This window comes from Sarcophilus harrisii, chromosome 1, assembly GCF_902635505.1.
Source record: "Sarcophilus harrisii chromosome 1, mSarHar1.11, whole genome shotgun sequence".
In the NCBI taxonomy this organism is placed as follows: Eukaryota; Metazoa; Chordata; class Mammalia; order Dasyuromorphia; family Dasyuridae; genus Sarcophilus; species Sarcophilus harrisii.
Genome location: NC_045426.1, coordinates 217869043 through 217888425, shown reverse-complemented (window position 1 = coordinate 217888425; position 19383 = coordinate 217869043). Strand labels below are relative to the sequence as shown.

Genomic DNA, 19383 nt, shown 5'->3' with positions numbered 1-19383 from the left:
ACTATTCTTATGTGGAAAATGAGAGGGTTAGACTGGAAAGCCTCTGAGCTAGCTTTGAATTTTCTTTTAGTGCTCATGATCCTAGAAACTGACATTGTTGATGTTTTTTCAATTATTTCAGTCATATCCGATTTTTCGTGACTCCAGTTGGAGTTTTCTTGGCAAAGATACTGGAATGTTTTGCCATTTTCTTCTTCAGTTCATTTTACAGATGAAGAAACTAAGACAAACACAGTTAAGTCTTAAGAAAATAAACTCTCACAAGAGCTTAAATATCATTCAAGTGTCATGAAATAATATTGAGAGACTACCTTGTACAAGGTATCCTTTTTTTAAATTCCAAGAAAGATTAAAAAAAAAAAGAAGTTGAAGGTATAGATGCCTCAAAAAATTATTTCCTAAGGCTTTCAAGTACCAGGGAATGGTCTGTTTTGTTGTGCAGAAATGATAAATTAGCCCTTCTACATCTTATCTTAGTTTATTCCAATTTCTATGTCTGTAACATTGTTGTAATGCCATTTACCTGCTACAGCATGGAAACTGAGTACATAGATACTGTTAAAATATAGTATTATATAATTTTACTTTTTTCTAAGAAGTTTTATATTAAACTGAATAGAGTATATTAAAGTGAATAGAAAGCTGATCTCAAAATCAAGAAAATCTTAGTTCAAATCTCACTTCTGACATATATTAGTCATATAGCAAATCATAATCTTTATTGCCCCCAGATTATTCACCAAGCTGCAGACCATATGCCAATCTGCACAGGCAGAGAGAGTTTTCTCTTTCATAGTTCTCTATGCCAATGAAATTACTGGCCTATCTACTGATGCAGATAATACATGAAATATCCATATTTCATTTAACCAAATAATTATGTTTTTATTATACAACTAGCAAGTGTCAGAAGATTTGAACCCATGGCTTCCTGCCTCCAAGCCCTGAATTCCATCCCCACAATCCAATATAACATTCTGCTTTTTACAGTTTCATGCATTCACCTCACCCATTGGAGGGAAGGACTAATGGACTGAAAGGGTAGTGGGATGGGATGAAGATCTTCAACATCTGAATTGACTTTTTACACAGCCTAAATTGGCCAGATAATTTCTAACTGCAATGTCATTCTCTTCCTAACATGTCAGAAATAAGTGAATACCTGTAGCAGTGAGAAATATTACTGACTTAGGTCTGCCCCTGACAGTAGAGATCACAGAAAACCTATACTTTTACAGGCTCTAGAAACCATCCTCATCATCAGAAGCTCAGTGGAATCACCTAATTAATAACCATCCATCACCCCCAAGAATTTTTTGAGTTCCCATTGCTTCTAGTCAGAGACAAACCAGGACTTGCTTTGAGATCCTTCAACAAAACATGTTTTGTTTCTGGCTTTTTTTTTTTTTAAGCTATTGGTATTTATCTGAACCAATGACAAAAAAAAATTTTTAACAACCGTTTTTAGAACAACCCACAAACTTCATTTCCTGTATCATACCAACTGCAATAGGAAAAGCCTGAAGTAGAGTTCCAATCAGGATCTCTTAGCAAGTAATTCAATTCTCTTTTCATACTTGGAAGGACTTTCACTAGACATCATCCCCAATACAGACCAATCAAAGCAGAGCTGATAAAGGTAGAAAAGTTTAAAAACTCAATGATCCAACTTAATTAGAATGGACTCAGAGTTTGTTTTGTACTGACCCAGAAAGGAGAATAAATTTGGTTTTTACTCCCTGTGTATATAAACATAATATTCTCCCGGAAAACAAATATTTTTTAAGATGTCGTTTTTTGTCTCATTTGGATTTATTTTAAATGGAGGAAAACTATTTTTCTCTCCTAGGAATTGGAGAGAAGGTATATGAGACAATAAAGTAACAGCCAATGCTAATAATGATCTCATTCCCTAATCAATGTTCCTCAATCTCAACCTGCAAAGGTCTCTGAAGTCCATCAAAGAGTGATCAGTCCTCACTGAATGCAGTCACACTGCATCTAAATTAGATTGGAAGAAGAAAGGAAAAGAAAGTTTGAAAAGTTTTGCTACCTCTTCACTCAAGACTGCAAGTGCACAAAGAATTATAGAATGGTTGGTTGATAGAAGAAAAAAACACATTCAAAACTACTTACTGACTAATGATGCAGAAAATGTTATGAATAAGTATCCCTTTCTTGATTTATTACTTTAATTATCTGACATTCTATAGACCCCCATTAGTGTGTTTCTCTCTCTCTCTCTTTTTTTTTGGCTTAGATTTCAATTTTCTGTCTCATGGTGAAAGCTATTTATCATAATAATCAGTAAAATTCAAAACCTTTTAGCAGTATTTATAAAATTCATTTACCATGTTCAGCCCTTGGAGAATGACAAAGAAGGCGCATTAGTACGTGTGCTGAACTGTTTTATGTAGAATTATCTGGCCATAAGAATGATTAAAAGTTCTTTAGAATATTTTGATTCTATTTTTTTAATCTTTTAAAAAAAAAGTTCTTCTTACCTATGCTGTGACTGGAAGCTGGGACCTGCTGGTTGGGTGGCTGTTGTACCTTTGTCCGGATGATCCTGAATGTAATTTTTTGGGGAAAAAAAGGATGACTTACTATCAGGCATGACAGAGAGCAGAAGAAAAACCACTGGCATAAGTAAACAACTCAACATAAAGGAACCCAGGAATTATTTTAGTCCAATCATGAGGTCTTATTATGAATGATGATATTTTATTACACCTTCCCTATAAGGCTGACAGAAAGGCACATGGAAAAACCAGGATTAAATACACTGGGAAAAGTATCCAAGCCAAAGGAGGGAGCAAGATTCAATCAAGTGATATGTGAATGTAGTAGATAGAAGAATTATACCAAAATTTACAATGAATGAAATTTCAGTAAGAAAAAAAAATCTGAATTGAAAAAGCATACTATGTACTCCCAACAGCAGCAAAACCAGATATAGGCTATGATACTACTCTGTAGCAATCATGTGCCTCTCTGGGACTCAGTTTCCTCATAGATTAAATGGGTTAAAGAAGATGATTTCTCAGGATTCTAGATGAAACAATACTTTCATTTTCTGAAGTGATAGCCCTACCTTTATAATTCTTGACTATTGTTATTTAGTATCCTGTCTATGTAAGGACACAGAACCATGTCATCAATTGGAAATTGTTACATCAATAATCTCTGCAAATTCTTCATGGACCTGGGTGCATCTGTAGAGACTTATAACCTATAACTAATTCCTTTAGTAGTTCAATGAATCAAAACCAATCTGCTTTGCTATAATGCCATTTATTTAATGTTAGAGATGATAAAATGCTAGATTCATAGAAAAATTTCTTTTTGAGTTCCTAAACTATCATTTGTGAAATTAAAGAACAAAGCTTCTGGAGGTTTCTGTTTGGGTAAGTCTAAACTTTGGAGGGATAGATAAATGGGGCAGGAGATGGATCACTGACCTTGGAATGAGGAAGACTCTTCTACCTGAGTTCAACTGAGAAAGATAAACATCACAGAATGTCTATATCATTTTAGCTTGGATCACCTTTGACTTTCCAAAACCATAAAATGATCTGGACATAATGGGCATTGAATCCACATTGTCAACTAAGTGATCAAAGAAATAAAATGCTGACTTGGGAATGCTCTGACAATGTGATTTCACAAAGAGCCTTTTAGGATTTTCATGAGGGAAAGGGAGTTTATGAGAGTCAAAGAGAAAAATTGCGTGAACTTGGTCATATCACATTATCTCCATGCCTCATTTTCCCAATGTATAAAATGAGGGGGATTAAGTGTGACATAGAAAGAAAGACTGATCCAGGAGTAAGGAAGATATATCCTCTGACATACATTGTGTACAATAGGTACCATATTTAAGGTTTCAGGGGTCTAGGCAACTCACTAACACATAAGTTAAAGGTGAGATGTAGTTCTACAATGGTGATGGAGTTTTCTCCCTGGGAGTTCCTCACACTGATGAATCACAGACCTAGATCAAAAACCTTTTTTTTTTCAAGTGATGAAGTCAAAATAGATCTCTGAAGTCCCTCCCAGCTTGAAATTCTATGATCCTATAACTATGTAAGCATTCATCCTGAAGAGCCAGAAAGGAATGAGCAGACCATTGTTATAATGAGGAGCTGAAGCAGGAGAAGACTTTGATAAGAAAGCTAATCAACTATGATAGAAATATTAACAAATATAAATTATTTTCAAAATATTCACATGAGAAGAGCACACAGTATATAGTCTAAATTAGGTTTAATGAAAACTAAATTCACATTAGCATTCATTATTTTGTAGAGTATTGGCACGCTACCTGACACTATACAAATATCATAGAATATTAGAGATGTCAGAGACCTTAATAATCATCTAATAGAATGCCATCATATTACAGATAAGAAAGTAAGGCCCAAAGAGGTTCAGAATCATACACTTAACCCATGGCAGAGCTGGGAATAGGACCCTGCTCTCCTAACCCTGAATTCAGAAATTTTTCCACAAAATTTAAAGGAAATATATTTCCCTTTGCTGCACAAAATGTCATAAATTAATATAATTAATCATATAATAATTTATATAGTAATCATGTAATCATTATCATATAAAAATAATAGCATTTTTATATTACATTGTAAGGCTTGCAAAACACTTCACACATGTTAACTCATTTGCTAACATATGGATAAAATCTATTCAGATGTTAAATCCATTTGAAGTCTCAGGTTTAGAACTTAAGAATATGTTAGGTATTATAGACACTTGTGATTATTCAGATTTTCCCCTTTTGTAATTATGAGAATAGATAAAGTAGGGAAGTGTCTGAAAAGCTTCATACATGCACAAATGAATTTCCAGGGCTAGGAAGACAGAAATGAAAATGAAAGAGAAAACCATCATTTTAAACATTGTTTATATGAGCAAATGCATTCTGAGTTCCAATTCAGTATGTTAGAAATACATTTTCACCTTTTCCCCGCAATGGCCTAAGGTGAGGAAAGGGAGGAGAAGATAGGAAAGAGAATTTCAGGCTTCATTCAAAGTAAAAGATTGTCCCAAATATCATGTAGATCATAGAATCATAGATTTGGAACTAAATGTAGTTCACCTAGTCCAAATATCCCCACCCATCATTTTATATATTAAAAAGTAAGGCCCATATAAATAGAAATAAATTACTCCAATCTTACATTTTTGTCACAGGGTCAGAGTTTAAATTTTTTCCACTGAATTACCCCAGTAAGAAGAAGAAAAATCCCAAACAGTCAATCAACGGGTATTTATAAGGCATCTATATACCAGACATTGTGCTAGGTATTAGGGAATTAGGACTAAAACAAAACGTTACTCCATCCTTTCAAAGATTTTATATTCTATGAAATGAAGTAAAACATTCTTATTATATAAGTGAATATAAAATACACACACCAAGTAATTTGGAAGGACACTAGTATTGAGGTCATCAAGAAGTCTCCATTTAGAAGATAACATTTAAGTAGAACTTTGAAGAAAGACAGTTATTCTAAGAGGGAAGGTTGGAGTATATTCCTACCATGAGAGATGGCCCATATATAGGCAGGGAGAGAGGTGAAACAATAACATATATGAAGAAGAAACAAGGCAGTTTGGCTAGAACATAGAGTGTGTGAAAGTAACAAATGGAAACAAATTTGAATCAGATTATGATAAACTTTAAATGGAAAATGAAAGCATTTGTATATTATCTTAAAGGCAATTTTTCTTCTTCAACTTTTTAAGCTGGGATTGGGGGGGATGACCTAGACAGAAATGTGCTTTTGGAATATAACTTTGACAATTGAGTGGAGAATGAATGGGAAAAGGAACATACTTGAGACAGAGAAACCGATTGGAAATTTCTTGCAATACCCCAGGAAGAGATGATCAGAGACAGAATAGAAATAAGGGGAAAGATGATTAGAACAATGTTATTCACTCTATATTTGCCTTAGAGCTCATCTTTTATATGTCTACTTCTCAATAAGAAAAAGATACTAAGAGAAGATACTTCTCTAGGTCAATCATTCTCCTAACCTTCTATATTTGAAGAACAAAATAACAGTCACAAAAAATTCTCCAATACAATAGAGATAAAAATGTTTTAGAATCCACTTTAAAAAAATGCACATATAAACTCACATGCAATGTTAAGACAAATGGTAAAAGTTGAATATAAATGATAATAACAATTGTTCAAATTTTGGAGGCCTTTGAGTCATCCAAAAAAAGAATATTTGTAGATTTACAATATTTAATTTTTTAAATTTTTTAGTTCATGAGCTACCTGTGTAAATTGTATATATGTGTCCCAAAAGTTTTAGTGCAGTTTAAAACTGCACCAAAAAACATGAATGAAATACTTCAGAAATCTGAATTCTTTTTACTAGTATTAACATTCAATTTTTTGATATTTGATTAGACACAATCTTGTATCATCCTCTAAGGATTTTACACAAAATTATTAGTTCTTTGAAGAAGGGACTTCCCAAAGTTTTGTGAATAATTCTCAGTAGTCTCTGAAATAATGTAGACAACAATAAATATTTGCTGAGTGCAATTTAACATGGCCTTTTAAGTGTGATTTAAAATTGCCATTCCCTTAAAAAAAATTCTGTGACAGAAGTAATACATTATCTATCAATTTAATGTCATCTAGATTGAATGAATGTCTAACCTGTGAATGTCCAGAGCCATATACAGCAGACTTGAGAGAAAAAGAGTCAGAAATCAAACAGAAGTTTAATTTCAAAATGAGGGAAATGGCTTGCAAGCAAGGAGACAGATGAGTTAGATGTACTGGGGCCCCCTCCTTAGTGAGGCTGGGGTGAGATTGGGAGAGGGAACCCAAGGCAGTGGGGCTGAATTTTGATTTCTATACTTGTAGCTAGACAAGAGTTAAATAGTATAGTATAGCAACAGTAGTGAGGTATATCAGCAATACTGAGGCAAAGTTGTCTAGTGACAAAAAGTCTATTTAAAATAGGCCTTCATGTTGGATCTGTTGATGCTTGTCTGAGCTCAGAGACCATTAGTTCCGGAAGGTGAGGGCAAAGGATTATTGTTATGCCAAACTCAGAGCACAGGTGGCTTGCTGGATCTTAGTTCTGGAAAAGAGGGTGTCTCCTAATATTTTGACACTGTCTCCGTCTCTGTCTCTGTCCCCCCCCCACTCCTATCTATCTGTCCATCTATTATTTCTCATTAATAAATGCATCCTGAACTAATAAAAATGTGAGAAAAGTCAAATGGCATTATTGTGCTCCATAAAGAATCTTAGCCCCATTTTTACTGGAAATTAGCTCAGATTAAATAACTTTTACATAGCTATGTCTAATTCAGGTCTGCTCATACCCAAATCTAATGCTTTTCCTATCACATCTATGAAGTATTTGAGTCAAGTGACCTTGAATCGAGTTACATCAAATTCAGAGTCAGAATTCTATACCTTTACTCCAGCTCTTACTGAGAGAAATTATCCTTTGATCCTCAAATGAAGTTGTTTCAGAGATCTAGTTTTTAATATATTCTTAAAACAATGATTCTTGGAAGAAAGAGAAGGGGAGACCCAGACCTGTGATTTCCTTATATAAAGAATTCTTCATGAAATACTTGCTTACACTAAAAAATTTTGGCAGGCAGGGGGAAGACCCACACTTGTGATTTTATTAGTATAAGGATTTCCCCATGAGGAAACTCCCCCCTCCCAATGCAGATCAACACCTGCACTGCAATGTATCATTTTAGAGAGATGTCTAAAGTATAGAAAGGTTCAATGACTTGCACAGTAACACATGTAACAGGATCTGATTCCAAACTCTGAAGTCAGCTGTCCATCTAGTATACCAGGCTACATCTCATAAGAATGACTTTAACAAGGTAAATGAAGAGAAAACAATCCCCCAAATCAGCAAATCTCAGGTCAAAGATAAAGTTAACTATATATTAAAAAGGCTATCAATAAAAGTTTTTTTAAAAATAATGCAAAAACCAAAGGGGTCCTCTTTTCACCAGAACCATTATCTATGGTCATGAGTAACAGATAGAAAAATTAGGCCATAACAATCTATTTAAAGAGGAATTTTATTTTCTTGCTTCTTTGATGTTGAATAACAGCCTAGTTTGGGGTTTTGTGTTGCTCTCTGTGTGTCTCTGTCTCTGTCTCTCTGTGTGTCTCTGTCTCTCTCTCCCTCTCTCTTTCTCTCTCTCTCTCTCTCTCTCTCTCTCTCTCTCTCTCTCTCTCTCTCTCTCCCCATTTATTTCTCCTTCTGAATCCATTAAGCATTTTTTAAACATAACAAAAATTCTGATATAATAGAAATGATCTATCTGAACCTATTTGTAAGGCAGACATTTCACACAAATTGTATTAAAATCATTTAAAGTAAATTGTAACAAAAATGTGAATTTTAAAAACTCTGACCGCACATTACTCCACAAAGTAATGAGATTTTCCTCTTCTAAATGAGTACCACCTATAGGAATTAAGATTCTCTCTGGACTTTCCCCAACCAGCTCATTTTGCAAAAATTTCTCCCTTAGCAGGAAGCAGGTACAAGGAGGATGTGACATAAGCAGACACAAAAATTGTGTGTTTTTTCTCAAAAAGAAATAATAGGAAAAGTAGTAAAAAAAAAAAAAAAGCACCAGTCTTAGGAATTAATTGTTACTGTATGTGTAAGAGTAAAGAAACCTTCTACAATTTCACTAACTTTGGGGGGAAAAGGAGATAGATAAATCTTATGACTATTTTACCTCTCCCCTAAGATGTACTTTGTTTGTTGGGTTTTATTTAAGACCTCTGATAGCTTTATTAAGGTAGAGAATCATTGATAAATACATCCTAATTTGATATGAAAGCAAAAGAATTATTTTGCTTCCTACAAAAATTCAGGTCCCTTGGTCCATGTACTTCTACCCATATATCCATTAACTTGCCATAGTTAATAACCAGTGCTACTGTCAGATTTCAAACACTGAACACTTGCTACCCAAAACTAGCTAAGTAAAGAATCTTTTCAAACCATGAAAAAATAACAATCGTGGGGATAGTTATATGGAACAGGACAATTTGTCTTATCCTGTTACTCCTTTATTCCGTCAAATCAATAAGGCATTTCCCCTTAACTTTTTAAATAGCTTAAATTTCTTTGTTCCCATTTTGGCTACTTCTAAGCCAAAGAATCTTTTCTGAATGTAATGGGGTGAGAGGGGGAGAAGAAAAGGGGAAAGCAGTGTTAGTTATCTCATTTATCTCCTCTGCTTTGAAGAAGTTGAAGCTCTAAGGAGAGGTAGCACTCCTATAGCCTTTGGGAATATGGAAAACAAGCCATTCATGCCCCATAGTCCTGAAGCCCATTCTTTGGTTCCACCTAAAGTCTGATTATTTTATACTCATTGTTTTACATTTGGGGTTTCAGACTGGCAAACAGAGGTTGATCGACACAACCGATGTTTAAAAAAAAAAAAACAGCCCAGCCTAGCACACTCTGAGTTGCCTTTGTTCCCAAGAAGCTAGGGAAAGGAACAGCAGAGTTATTGTCTAGGCCTGGAGAAATCTCAAATAGCCCGGCAGAGTATCAAAATGGTTGCCCTCTCCCTGACAGGGTACATTCACTACCAGCATCTAAAGGGGATATGTTGTCTTGGAAAGGAAAGAATATCACTTCCACCCTCAGTACAACCCTGGTTCTTTGTTTTACATTATTACATTATTTTAATAATGAGTCTGGAAAAAATTTATAAAGCAAGGATAAGACAGGTACCCATCACTGATATGTTATCCCATCCCTCCCTCATCCCTCCCATCCCTAAAACTCTCCCCCACAAATCTTTACCTGTTAATTGAGCTGACACTGGGCACAGTGTCATTGTCACACACTCTCTCTGCTAAGAGTCTATCTCTGATTTCCCAGGCAAACATGGTAGGATTTTGGCGTTTATATTCTGCAATCTTTTCTACAACTTTGGGTGTGGCGACCTTTGGTTTTGACCCTCCAATCACCCCAGGCTTGATACTTCCAGTCTCATAATACCTGTAACAAAGATGGGGGAGAGGGGGAAGATTGCTTAGTTATAAGAAACCGGCAGAAATCAAGCAAAGATGATTTTTGTCAAAAAATATGGTGATACTCAAAATAGAGGAAATTATGGAAAAATAGAGGAATATAGAGGCAGATGAATCCTCCATTGAAAATCGTCCCAGCAGCCTATGATTTGAAACTTTGCTATACCAGTGGTATACTCCTCTTGGAACACATTAAATTAATTGAATTTAATTGAAATCATATTATGATATAAAATATATTTTTCTATAATGACAAGACAACAGATACTAGATAAAATTAAAAGATGTGCTAGGATCCAAAATTAACTATAAATGTGTGTCATTAATCAGAAGCAGTAGTAAAAAGAAAATAAAAAATAAATCACAATTGGATATAGTACAGTAAGCTCTAACACAACAAATTGTAATTTCTAGGGACATTTTCCTACTATCGTCCCTTCTTTACTTAATGAAATACAGCAGGGAAGGGAGTTACATTATGACAAACAGTGAAAGAAAAAATGTTGGGAAAAAACAATTTTTTGGTGGAATCATTTAATAGTATTTTTTAATCTGTTCTTACAATATTGTTCTTTAAAAAAAATCTAAGTATTTTCCTCTATGTTGTTTTCTAAGGGAGGAGATCGGCCTCCTGCCATTATTATTGTATTAAACAAACATAAAACTACTTGAATTTTTTTAAAAAAGCAAACAAATAGGAGTTTAGAACGTTTAAATAAATTAAGAGCTTTTGTCTATTACTGTTGACAAAGCCTGCAGGAAAAAATCAATTATCAAGTAAATTAAATTTAAAGAAATATAATCACAATCCAAGTCTTCATATGACTGCTTAAGATGTAAGTTGGTAAATGTTATACAAACATTAAATTAATTTAAAGGGATGGCAGAGAAATTGAAATTTTATTATTAAGGAAATTGCCCCCTTTCCAAATTTCAACTACATGACAAAGACTGAATAGAAAAGTCAAGCTGTTCCCTCCTTCTGCACTTACTGACAAATTTTAATTAGTAACTCCCAGTTTTAAAACATTAGCCAAGAAATCTATTTTTATCCAGTGATTTTTGCATCTGGGAACAGAAAAAAAATAATGCAAAAACATCTGAATCCAAATCAGAGAGCTGTTATTGTGATCTCCGGGACCATACAAGAGTCATCTATTTACAACCTTTTTATTTCCCTGATATGAAATCATGTTCCTTTGGTCCCATGAGTCGATTTTCCATGTCTACTATGACTAGAGATGGTTGTTTCTTTCCGCACTCTAGCATGTTATCTGAAGACAATGCTGGGCAGTGATTACAATAAAAGGAGATAATGTATTTTAGCCCAGATGGGCCACCAGAACATATCAAATCCTCAAGACCCATCATTTCCAATTACCTTCTGATAGATATTAGTGAAGATTCTCAGAAGTCAAACAAACAAAAACTATCTCAACCTGAGTTTACAGAACTTTAGCATTTCTAAAACTACAGAACATGTGAAATATCAGCCCTTAGGATTTCATATAACAGGCCATGACCAACCTCATGCTGAAAACAGATTTTCAATAATATGGATCACAAGTACCAATATTAAATATAAAATCTTACACCAAAAGGCCAAGAGGATCAGAAGACATTCAACATAGATTACATGTTGAAGAGGAAAGTAAGTTTTCTGTGACAATTTGACACAATCCCCAGGCTCTAAGGAAGTGCACCTATTGAAAACATCAGGTACCTGGTGTCATACAGCCCAGTCCCACAGATAAGTGATGTAAATATTTCCTTTTCAATAGGAATGTGCTGGCATTGTACATATCAACCCGGTTGGGGTTCTACTTGCCGTTCTTTCAATGTCTCCTAAAAGGACCCAGTGCTGAATATTTTGCTGAACACAATCTATCTCCTACTGCATTATCCCTTTCATTCTCTGATAGCAAAATAATCTACAAATTCAATGACCACAATTCAGAAATCTTCAGTCATATTGTTTTAGGGCTGAAGTTGTTTCTTAAAAGGCAATTCTAATTAGAATGACATTTTGTCCACTGTGGTTATTAGTTATGAAAATAATGAGCTATGAAATTCCAATTTATTGTTGACAACTTAAATGACAAAGCTCCATAGCAGCTGTTAACTTCATAGCACAACTACGTCTAATGACAAATCTATTCAAACGGTAAGAAGCCAAAGGAGTTCAACAGTGTCACTGATCAGAAAAGTAATTGCTTACATATTAGCCCTACCCCAGTGCTGGGGGCAATGGTGAGTGAACATAACAAGACAACCAGTGTCTCCAATTGAAGTAGTTGCTACTTACATTGGGGAAGCTTTGGACTAGTGTTGTGTAAAGGTCTCTAATGGTAAATAAAATGTAGGCTCACTAAAAATATCTCAGTAAAAACAAGGAACTCTCTCTTCTCTTCTCTTCTCTTCTCTTCTCTTCTCTTCTCTTCTCTTCTCTCTCTCTCTCTCTCTCTCTCTCTCTCTCTCTCTCTCTCTCTCTCTCTTCCCCTCTCCCTGTCCCTTTCTCTCTCTCACTCTTTCTCCCTCTTCCTTTCTCTCTATTTCTGTCTCTCTCTCTCTCCCTCTTTCTGTCTCTGTCTGTCTTTGTCTCTGTCTCTCAGTCTCTTTCTCTATCTCTGTCTCACTCTCTCTCTGTCTCCGTCTCTCTGTGTCTGTGTCTCTCTCTGTCTCTTTCTCTGTCTCGCTCTCTCTCTGTCTCTGTCTCTGTGTCTGTCTGTCTGTCTCTCTCTCGTCTCTCTGTCTCTCCCCCCCTCCCCCAATAGCAAGCTTTCCCAAGAGACAGCAAAATATGATTAGGCTAAAGCTAATATTTGCCAATAGGTCATTTTCTTGATGACTCATAAAAATATTTTTTTCAAACCAAGAGATTATATAAGGAAAACATCAATATTATGAGCTAAAAAGTAATTAACTTGTGATTTTTTTAAACTAACAATTCAGACACCAATTTTCAAGATATAATTCACATGAAACTACATTTTAAAACTTTTCTGAAATAGGAAGAGAAAAAAGAACTAAATATAATGGCAAAAATGGTTGACAATATGAGTCCAAAAATCAATTGAAGGAGTCTAAACACATCTAATTTTTTTTCTAAAGTAAAATCAAAATCTAGAAAAGCAAGGCATGCATTTTCATAGCACTTTTAAGACTTCATTGGAAAACTGGTGGTTTTCAAATATCAAATTTAGGGAATCTGACCGACTTTTTGCTTGCAATTTGGGGATCTCTTTGGGCATGCCTTCTACTTCAAATAAAATTTAAAAAGTTAAAAGAAAAACTTTTTAAAGATTTCATAATAGTTCACCCACAAATTGACCACAAATGACATAACAAATGGGGACTCTGTTTTTAAAGTATTTAATACTCTTTAAAAGAAAAAAAAAAAACTTTCACTGAATGATTTCAAAACTTGTGGGTTTTCCATTTTGCACTTGGCAACACAAAACATCTGTGGTCTCCTGGAACTAAGGGTAGAAGTAATTCACAAGAACCTTTTGCTTCCCTAGTCTTCTGAATGACTTCTCAGGCACTCTGAAAGCCAAATATCTTTTCTACTTCACTCATTTTATGTGGTAGTCCACCTTTATATGATTTAGAATGGACAATAAATTATTCAGATTAAAAAAAAAGAAGCAATTGTTGGCAATTGTTGGACAATTCTATATGAAATCACCTTTATTTCCTTTGTTTCCATTTTCTGTTATTTATCTCATTTCATTGGGGAGAATGGGGCACCATTTTGTGTCTTTACTTAAGGAAATTGAGATGAGATTCTAACGCCTTTACCTGCCGAGAATTTTGCTGACACAACCATGGCTGACCCGAAGCTGCCTGGAGATGTCACAGGGTCTCACACCTTGATGGGCAAGTTCCACAATCCTTTGGCGGACTACATCAGGGAGGGGACGGCCATTTACAAAAACCCCCCCTAATTGATTCACGCCTCCATGTCCTGGAACATAGTAGAAAAAGAAGGGAAAAACAGGAAAGAAAAATTGATCTTAATCATACAGTAAGTACTCTGAAATCATCTTCCTCTTTGCCATTCAGCATTTCCTTTGGAATGGCTACCTGTACTTTTATTAAAAAGAGGGTTTTCAATATTCACCATATAAATTAAGATGGAAATTCAAATATTTGCTTGTTAAAAGAATCTTTGTTTCAAAAGGCTCATTCATGGCTGTTTAAAATTATATGGTTCAGACATAACATATGGCTTCTTAGAGAATGTATAGCAAATGAAAAAGAAGGGAAGCTTTCCTTCTACATATTATACATGTTTTCTACTTTTTTCTACTTTATTTCCTACTTTTCTACATGCATTTGTTATAAAGAACTATCTCCATCTCTCCTTCCCTCCCCCCAACAATCATATACTTAACTTAATCAAGGGAAAAGGTAAAACTGTTGTGGAATGGTTTTGCCACTGTAATTTACAGTGACTCTTATAGGAGATATTATGCTTCCCACAAATAAAATGTGAGTGTCTGGAAAAGCCCAGTATATCACTCTTTCTTGGACAGATTTGCACTGTTCACCTTTAGTAAAGTAAAATATATAGCTGGTGTGAAATAGGTATCCCACTAGATAAAGAGAATTCAGAGTGGTCCCTTTCAGCAGCTGAAAAATATAATTAAGCCTAAAGCTGTTAATCAGCCAAACAATTTATGTTACAGAACATTGGAATGAAAAATAAATAATAGCAGTAACAAGTATCATTATCAGCACAGGAACAAGAGCGGGACGCAATACCCTCAATTTACAGAATAGATAGAGCAAACTATGTCAAAAAGGCAAAAGTATTTCTATTGCTTTCCAAAACAAATAGATCTAATTTACCGAAGAAACAGTTTTATAAGTTCAGTGTAACTATTTTACCCTAGCTCAAAAACTGTCTGACTTGGGAAATGTCTTCTGAAACTGTCAGAAAGTATCATGAATGGAATAAATATTCTATTTCTAATGCCTAAGAAAACAGAGACAGCTGCCATTCACCAATGTTTATTGACAGTTTAAGAATTTATTTTCTTCAACAAAATAGTTGCTTAGGAATTTCCAAACACATTTAGACTAAAATACAAATATACTACTCTCTATAAATATATGTATATTTATAGACATAAATATATGTTTGTGTGTGTATATAGAGACAAATATATATGTTTGTGTACATATATATATATATAAGACATGAATATGTACCTACAGCTATAGCTACATCTATAACTCTAGTGTGTATATATAGTACATATATATAGTATATAAATATCTACAGCATAATATCCCTGGAGAAATCTTTGATTTTATTTCAAGGCAAAAATGCTTTTTTCTTTTTAAATTAGCACAGCAGTTTGTTTTGATTCTAAAACACCCCCATGATAAGGGGGAAAAGATTGCTGTTGGTTTTTTAAATCCCTAATTGAATTTTATAGTTAGAAAGCAACTGCATAATTTAACTGGAGGAATACTTCAGTCCTTCAGATCATTAGATTTGAGTAGGCTTTGTTCAATGAATTAAGAAAGTGTTTGATAAAAGGGGTTACATAGCTTTTCAAGAGCAGGATCAATTTTAGAAGCAGAAAGTCAATTTAAGCTTGGTAACTTCCAAATGGGAAGGACAAGGGGCAGAGAGTAGAAGCTAAATCTTTCCAGCGCACTTTGTGAATGATTAGAAGGCATGGAAATTATATCAAATCAAGAAAGAAAGAAAGAAAGAAAGAAAGAAAGAAAGAAAGAAAGAAAGAAAGAAAGAAAGAAAGAAAGAAAGAAAGAAAGAAAGAAAGAAAGAAAGAAAGAAAGAAAGAAAAAACATTTTTCTATGCATGTAGCAATTGAGACTTTGGAAAATATAACAAAGTTAAAATGAATTAAACAGAAAGACTTTAGCCCTTTCAGGTTAGTTTTTGATCATGACAAAGACCTGGATAGACTCTTTTGAGAAAAAGTACTCAGGGCAATAAAAATGACTCAGAATTCCAGTCCCCCACATTCCTTACTTTTTGGTATTGAGGTCTGCAGATATATAAGTGATCTGGCTATTTTCATAATGGTGAAAACCTATTAAGAAGTTAAAGAAGATTTAAATTCCTATAATGCACCAAGACCAGCATATTCGAATCTTCCTAAATGCTTGCAGTACTATTACAAAGGAGATTTCCATTGTCAGGTTATGGAAAGCACATGTTCTATTTGTGTAAAGAAGGAAGAAAGTCAATACTGTGTTAGATCCATCGATTAAAATTGAAGGAAGGAAAGGTTAAAAAGAGGGAAAATAAAGAAGAAAATGGAATAAAAGGGGGGGGAAGGAAGAGAGGAATCAGAAAGAAGGAAGAAAAGGCAAAGAAAGAAAAGGGTAAGAAGAAAGGGCAAGGGCAGGGAGGCCCAGCAAAAGGAGAAAGGGGAATAGGAAGGGAAAAGTCTTAAAGGATGAAGTGCCTTAGAGAACATGTGATCTTCCATTCATTGGCCTCAGTTTTACAGAGAAGGAAACAAATCCAAGATTTGCCCCCAGATGATGCCCCCAGCACATTAGTGATGGAGAGGAGAAGAGAAGAGAAGAGACCCAAGTCTTCTGACTCCCAATTTAGTTCTTTTCTCACTACACCTCACTACCTCTAAGAATATGTTTAAAAATAAGAGATATTGTGAGAAGAGCTCTTTGTTGAAAAATATTTTCCTTTCCCTAAATTTCCTTTGCTTAGAAAAACCAGATAAATGTAGATAAAATAAATTCTTTTAAGATCCTAGTTAGTTTAAAAGAAATACATACTTAAGTTTTACTCCATCTCCTGTCCCCTGCCATGCCCAATACCTGGTTTGTTTAGCAGCTAGACACCCCAGATGTGGCTCAGGGGTGTGTGTGTGTGTGTGTGTGTGTGTGTGTGTGTATTATCATTCTGCACTTATGTACATTTTTTTAATCAAACACTTAAAACAAAATCCCTGACCCTGGATCATAGTTTGTATTTCTGAGAGAAATTCTCCCAACTGCTCCTCTCAAAAGAGTGAGTGGTTCATTTACAGAAGTCCTCCAGTACCAACATGCCAGCCATACTCACCTGCCCTGGACTGTTTCCATAGGTGTTCTGCACCTTTACCTATACATCCCTATTTAACGTAAAAGCACAATGTAAACATTGGAAAGCTAACTGAACCTCTGAACTGGGAACTGTCTATATACTTCCAACTTCCAATACAAATGTGAAAAAAATATATTACTAAATGCTGTGAGCATAGGAACCTTGACTTCCCCCTTATTCCAAGACAAACAGAGAGAGAGAGAGAGAGAGAGAGAGAGAGAGAGAGAGAGAGAGAGAGAGAGAGAGAGAGAGAGAGAGAGAGAGAGAGAGAGAGAGAGAGAGAGAGAGAGACTCCAGTCAAAGCAAATAGATAGATATATAATTAGACCAGGGAGTATATGTGGGGGGGGGGGAGGGTATGTGTGTATGTGTGTGTGTGTGTGTATTCATGAAATCACATCATATAAATACATTTAAAATGGTGAGGTGCTGGTAAGGGAAGGAGATGGGAAGAAACAGTGGCAAAAAAAAAAAAAAAAAAAAAAAGACAAACAGAACCAGAGAGAAAAGTAATAGACAGTCTCAAGTCAAATCTTTCAAGGTAAAGAGTCAAATCTCTCGGTAAATTAGACCTATTTGTTTTGGAAAACAATAGAAATACTTTTGCCTTTTGGATGGGGCAGTCTGCAAAATCATGCATAATTGCAGGCATTATTTTATCAAACTGGGTTAATTTAATAAGTCTTAAAAGTACCAACTAACACATGTAAAGCCAAGGGAAAGCCCATTCCATTTTAAGTATCTTCTAGTTATGTCTTTGATATGACAGGGTGTGAGAAAATAAGAAAAGACAGGTTTTGGAGACAGAAATTTTGGTAATTAAAAATAATTAATAGAGATTGTGTGGGCACAAGTAAGGATTCTTATACTTGATTTGTCCTATGCATTTCAATCAAAGGAAGTGCCCTCTTCAAGCTAATGGTATAACTAAAATGTGTCCTGTTGAATAAGGGTTAAAAGAATATGTGTCTGGTCTTTGACCCATGCCCGTGTACATAAAGTATGCCTATGTACTCACAGACATGAGTGTAAACCCAGGGGAGAAAAGAAAAGTGTTTTAGTTTTCAGAATGTGCAATGTTGGTCTGCTCTAAATTAGACTTGAACAATTCAAATCAAATGAAAAATCTTTCCTAGCTATTTAACTTTTCTTGACAATATGAAATCTAATCAATCTGGAATTTTTTATGACTTTCCATAATTCTTCCTTTATTTATATATACATAAGTACATATGCATAAGTACATACACAAAGATTTCCTTAATTGTATATTCTAGGAAAGGATACTTACAAATGCCTATCCTTATATTATTGGATAAATGGTGCACAGACCCTCAATTCCCTATCGAATAAAGAAATTCTAATTCAAAGCTTTATTTCTAATGCTGTCATCATTCATTTAGTTTAAGACTTCCTTTGGGCTATCAGTAGAAACTAGAGAGTAAACTCATTAGTCATATCGTTGTGAGTAGAGGATTGACCCTGAAACCTACCATCTCATTTTTTTAAAGGAAAAGTTATTTGTATACTGCTCTGCTGGGTTAATTCTTTTAGCTTTAACTTTCCAGGGCTCTTAATTCCCAGAGGGCATTAACCAAGATAGTTCAGCTGAATCTCTCCTTCATTTAAAAGAGAGACATTGGTTAAATGTTCTTACAATATTGGGGTATTAAATGTGAAAAGCTTTCTCTTTAATTAACCTTATGTTCCTCCAGAAGCATAGAGGGTGGGAAAAGATACAAGAGAAATAAGGAAGCTAAGCACAGGAAAGCTCTTTTTCTAGGCTCTGTCTGTACTATTTAGATCCCTATTGACTGACTATGTTGCCAGTTCTTTCAAGCTATTCAAGGTAACTCTTTGGCTAAGCATTTAAGCTAACAAGCAATTAAAGTCAAGTCCTCATTTGTTTCTTTTATGAATGAAGTCATACAACATAAGAGATATAAGATGCAGGAACAGTATGAGAGAAGTTGTAGACAGGTGTAGGTGAGTAGACCTGCAATAGTACTAAAGAAAGATTGCCAGATTGAGCGATGCCTATTGATAGCATATTATGTTTAAACCACTTGTAACTATACAACTCTTCTCACAACAGTGATAAGCTAATACAAATATACTAATGCCATCTCAACAGAAAGAAATCCCTCCAATGGTTTATAGCCTTTCCCTCAACCGCAAGGATGAATTAGACTGCATTTG

The 19383-nt window shown here is 34.7% G+C and overlaps 1 protein-coding gene across 2 annotated transcripts in view; it reads right to left on the bottom strand.

Moving 5' to 3' along the window:
* Window positions 1-19383, bottom strand: part of PAX5 (paired box 5) — a 328377-nt gene that overhangs the window by 291501 nt on the left and 17493 nt on the right. For both annotated transcript variants that reach the window (XM_031937170.1, XM_031937166.1), the window contains exons 2-4: window positions 13892-14057; window positions 9861-10058; window positions 2505-2569 (exon numbers count right to left, since the gene is read on the bottom strand). In XM_031937170.1, the coding sequence (XP_031793030.1) occupies window positions 2505-2569; window positions 9861-10058; window positions 13892-14057 (429 nt within the window). The remainder of the gene's footprint in view (window positions 1-2504; window positions 2570-9860; window positions 10059-13891; window positions 14058-19383) is intronic.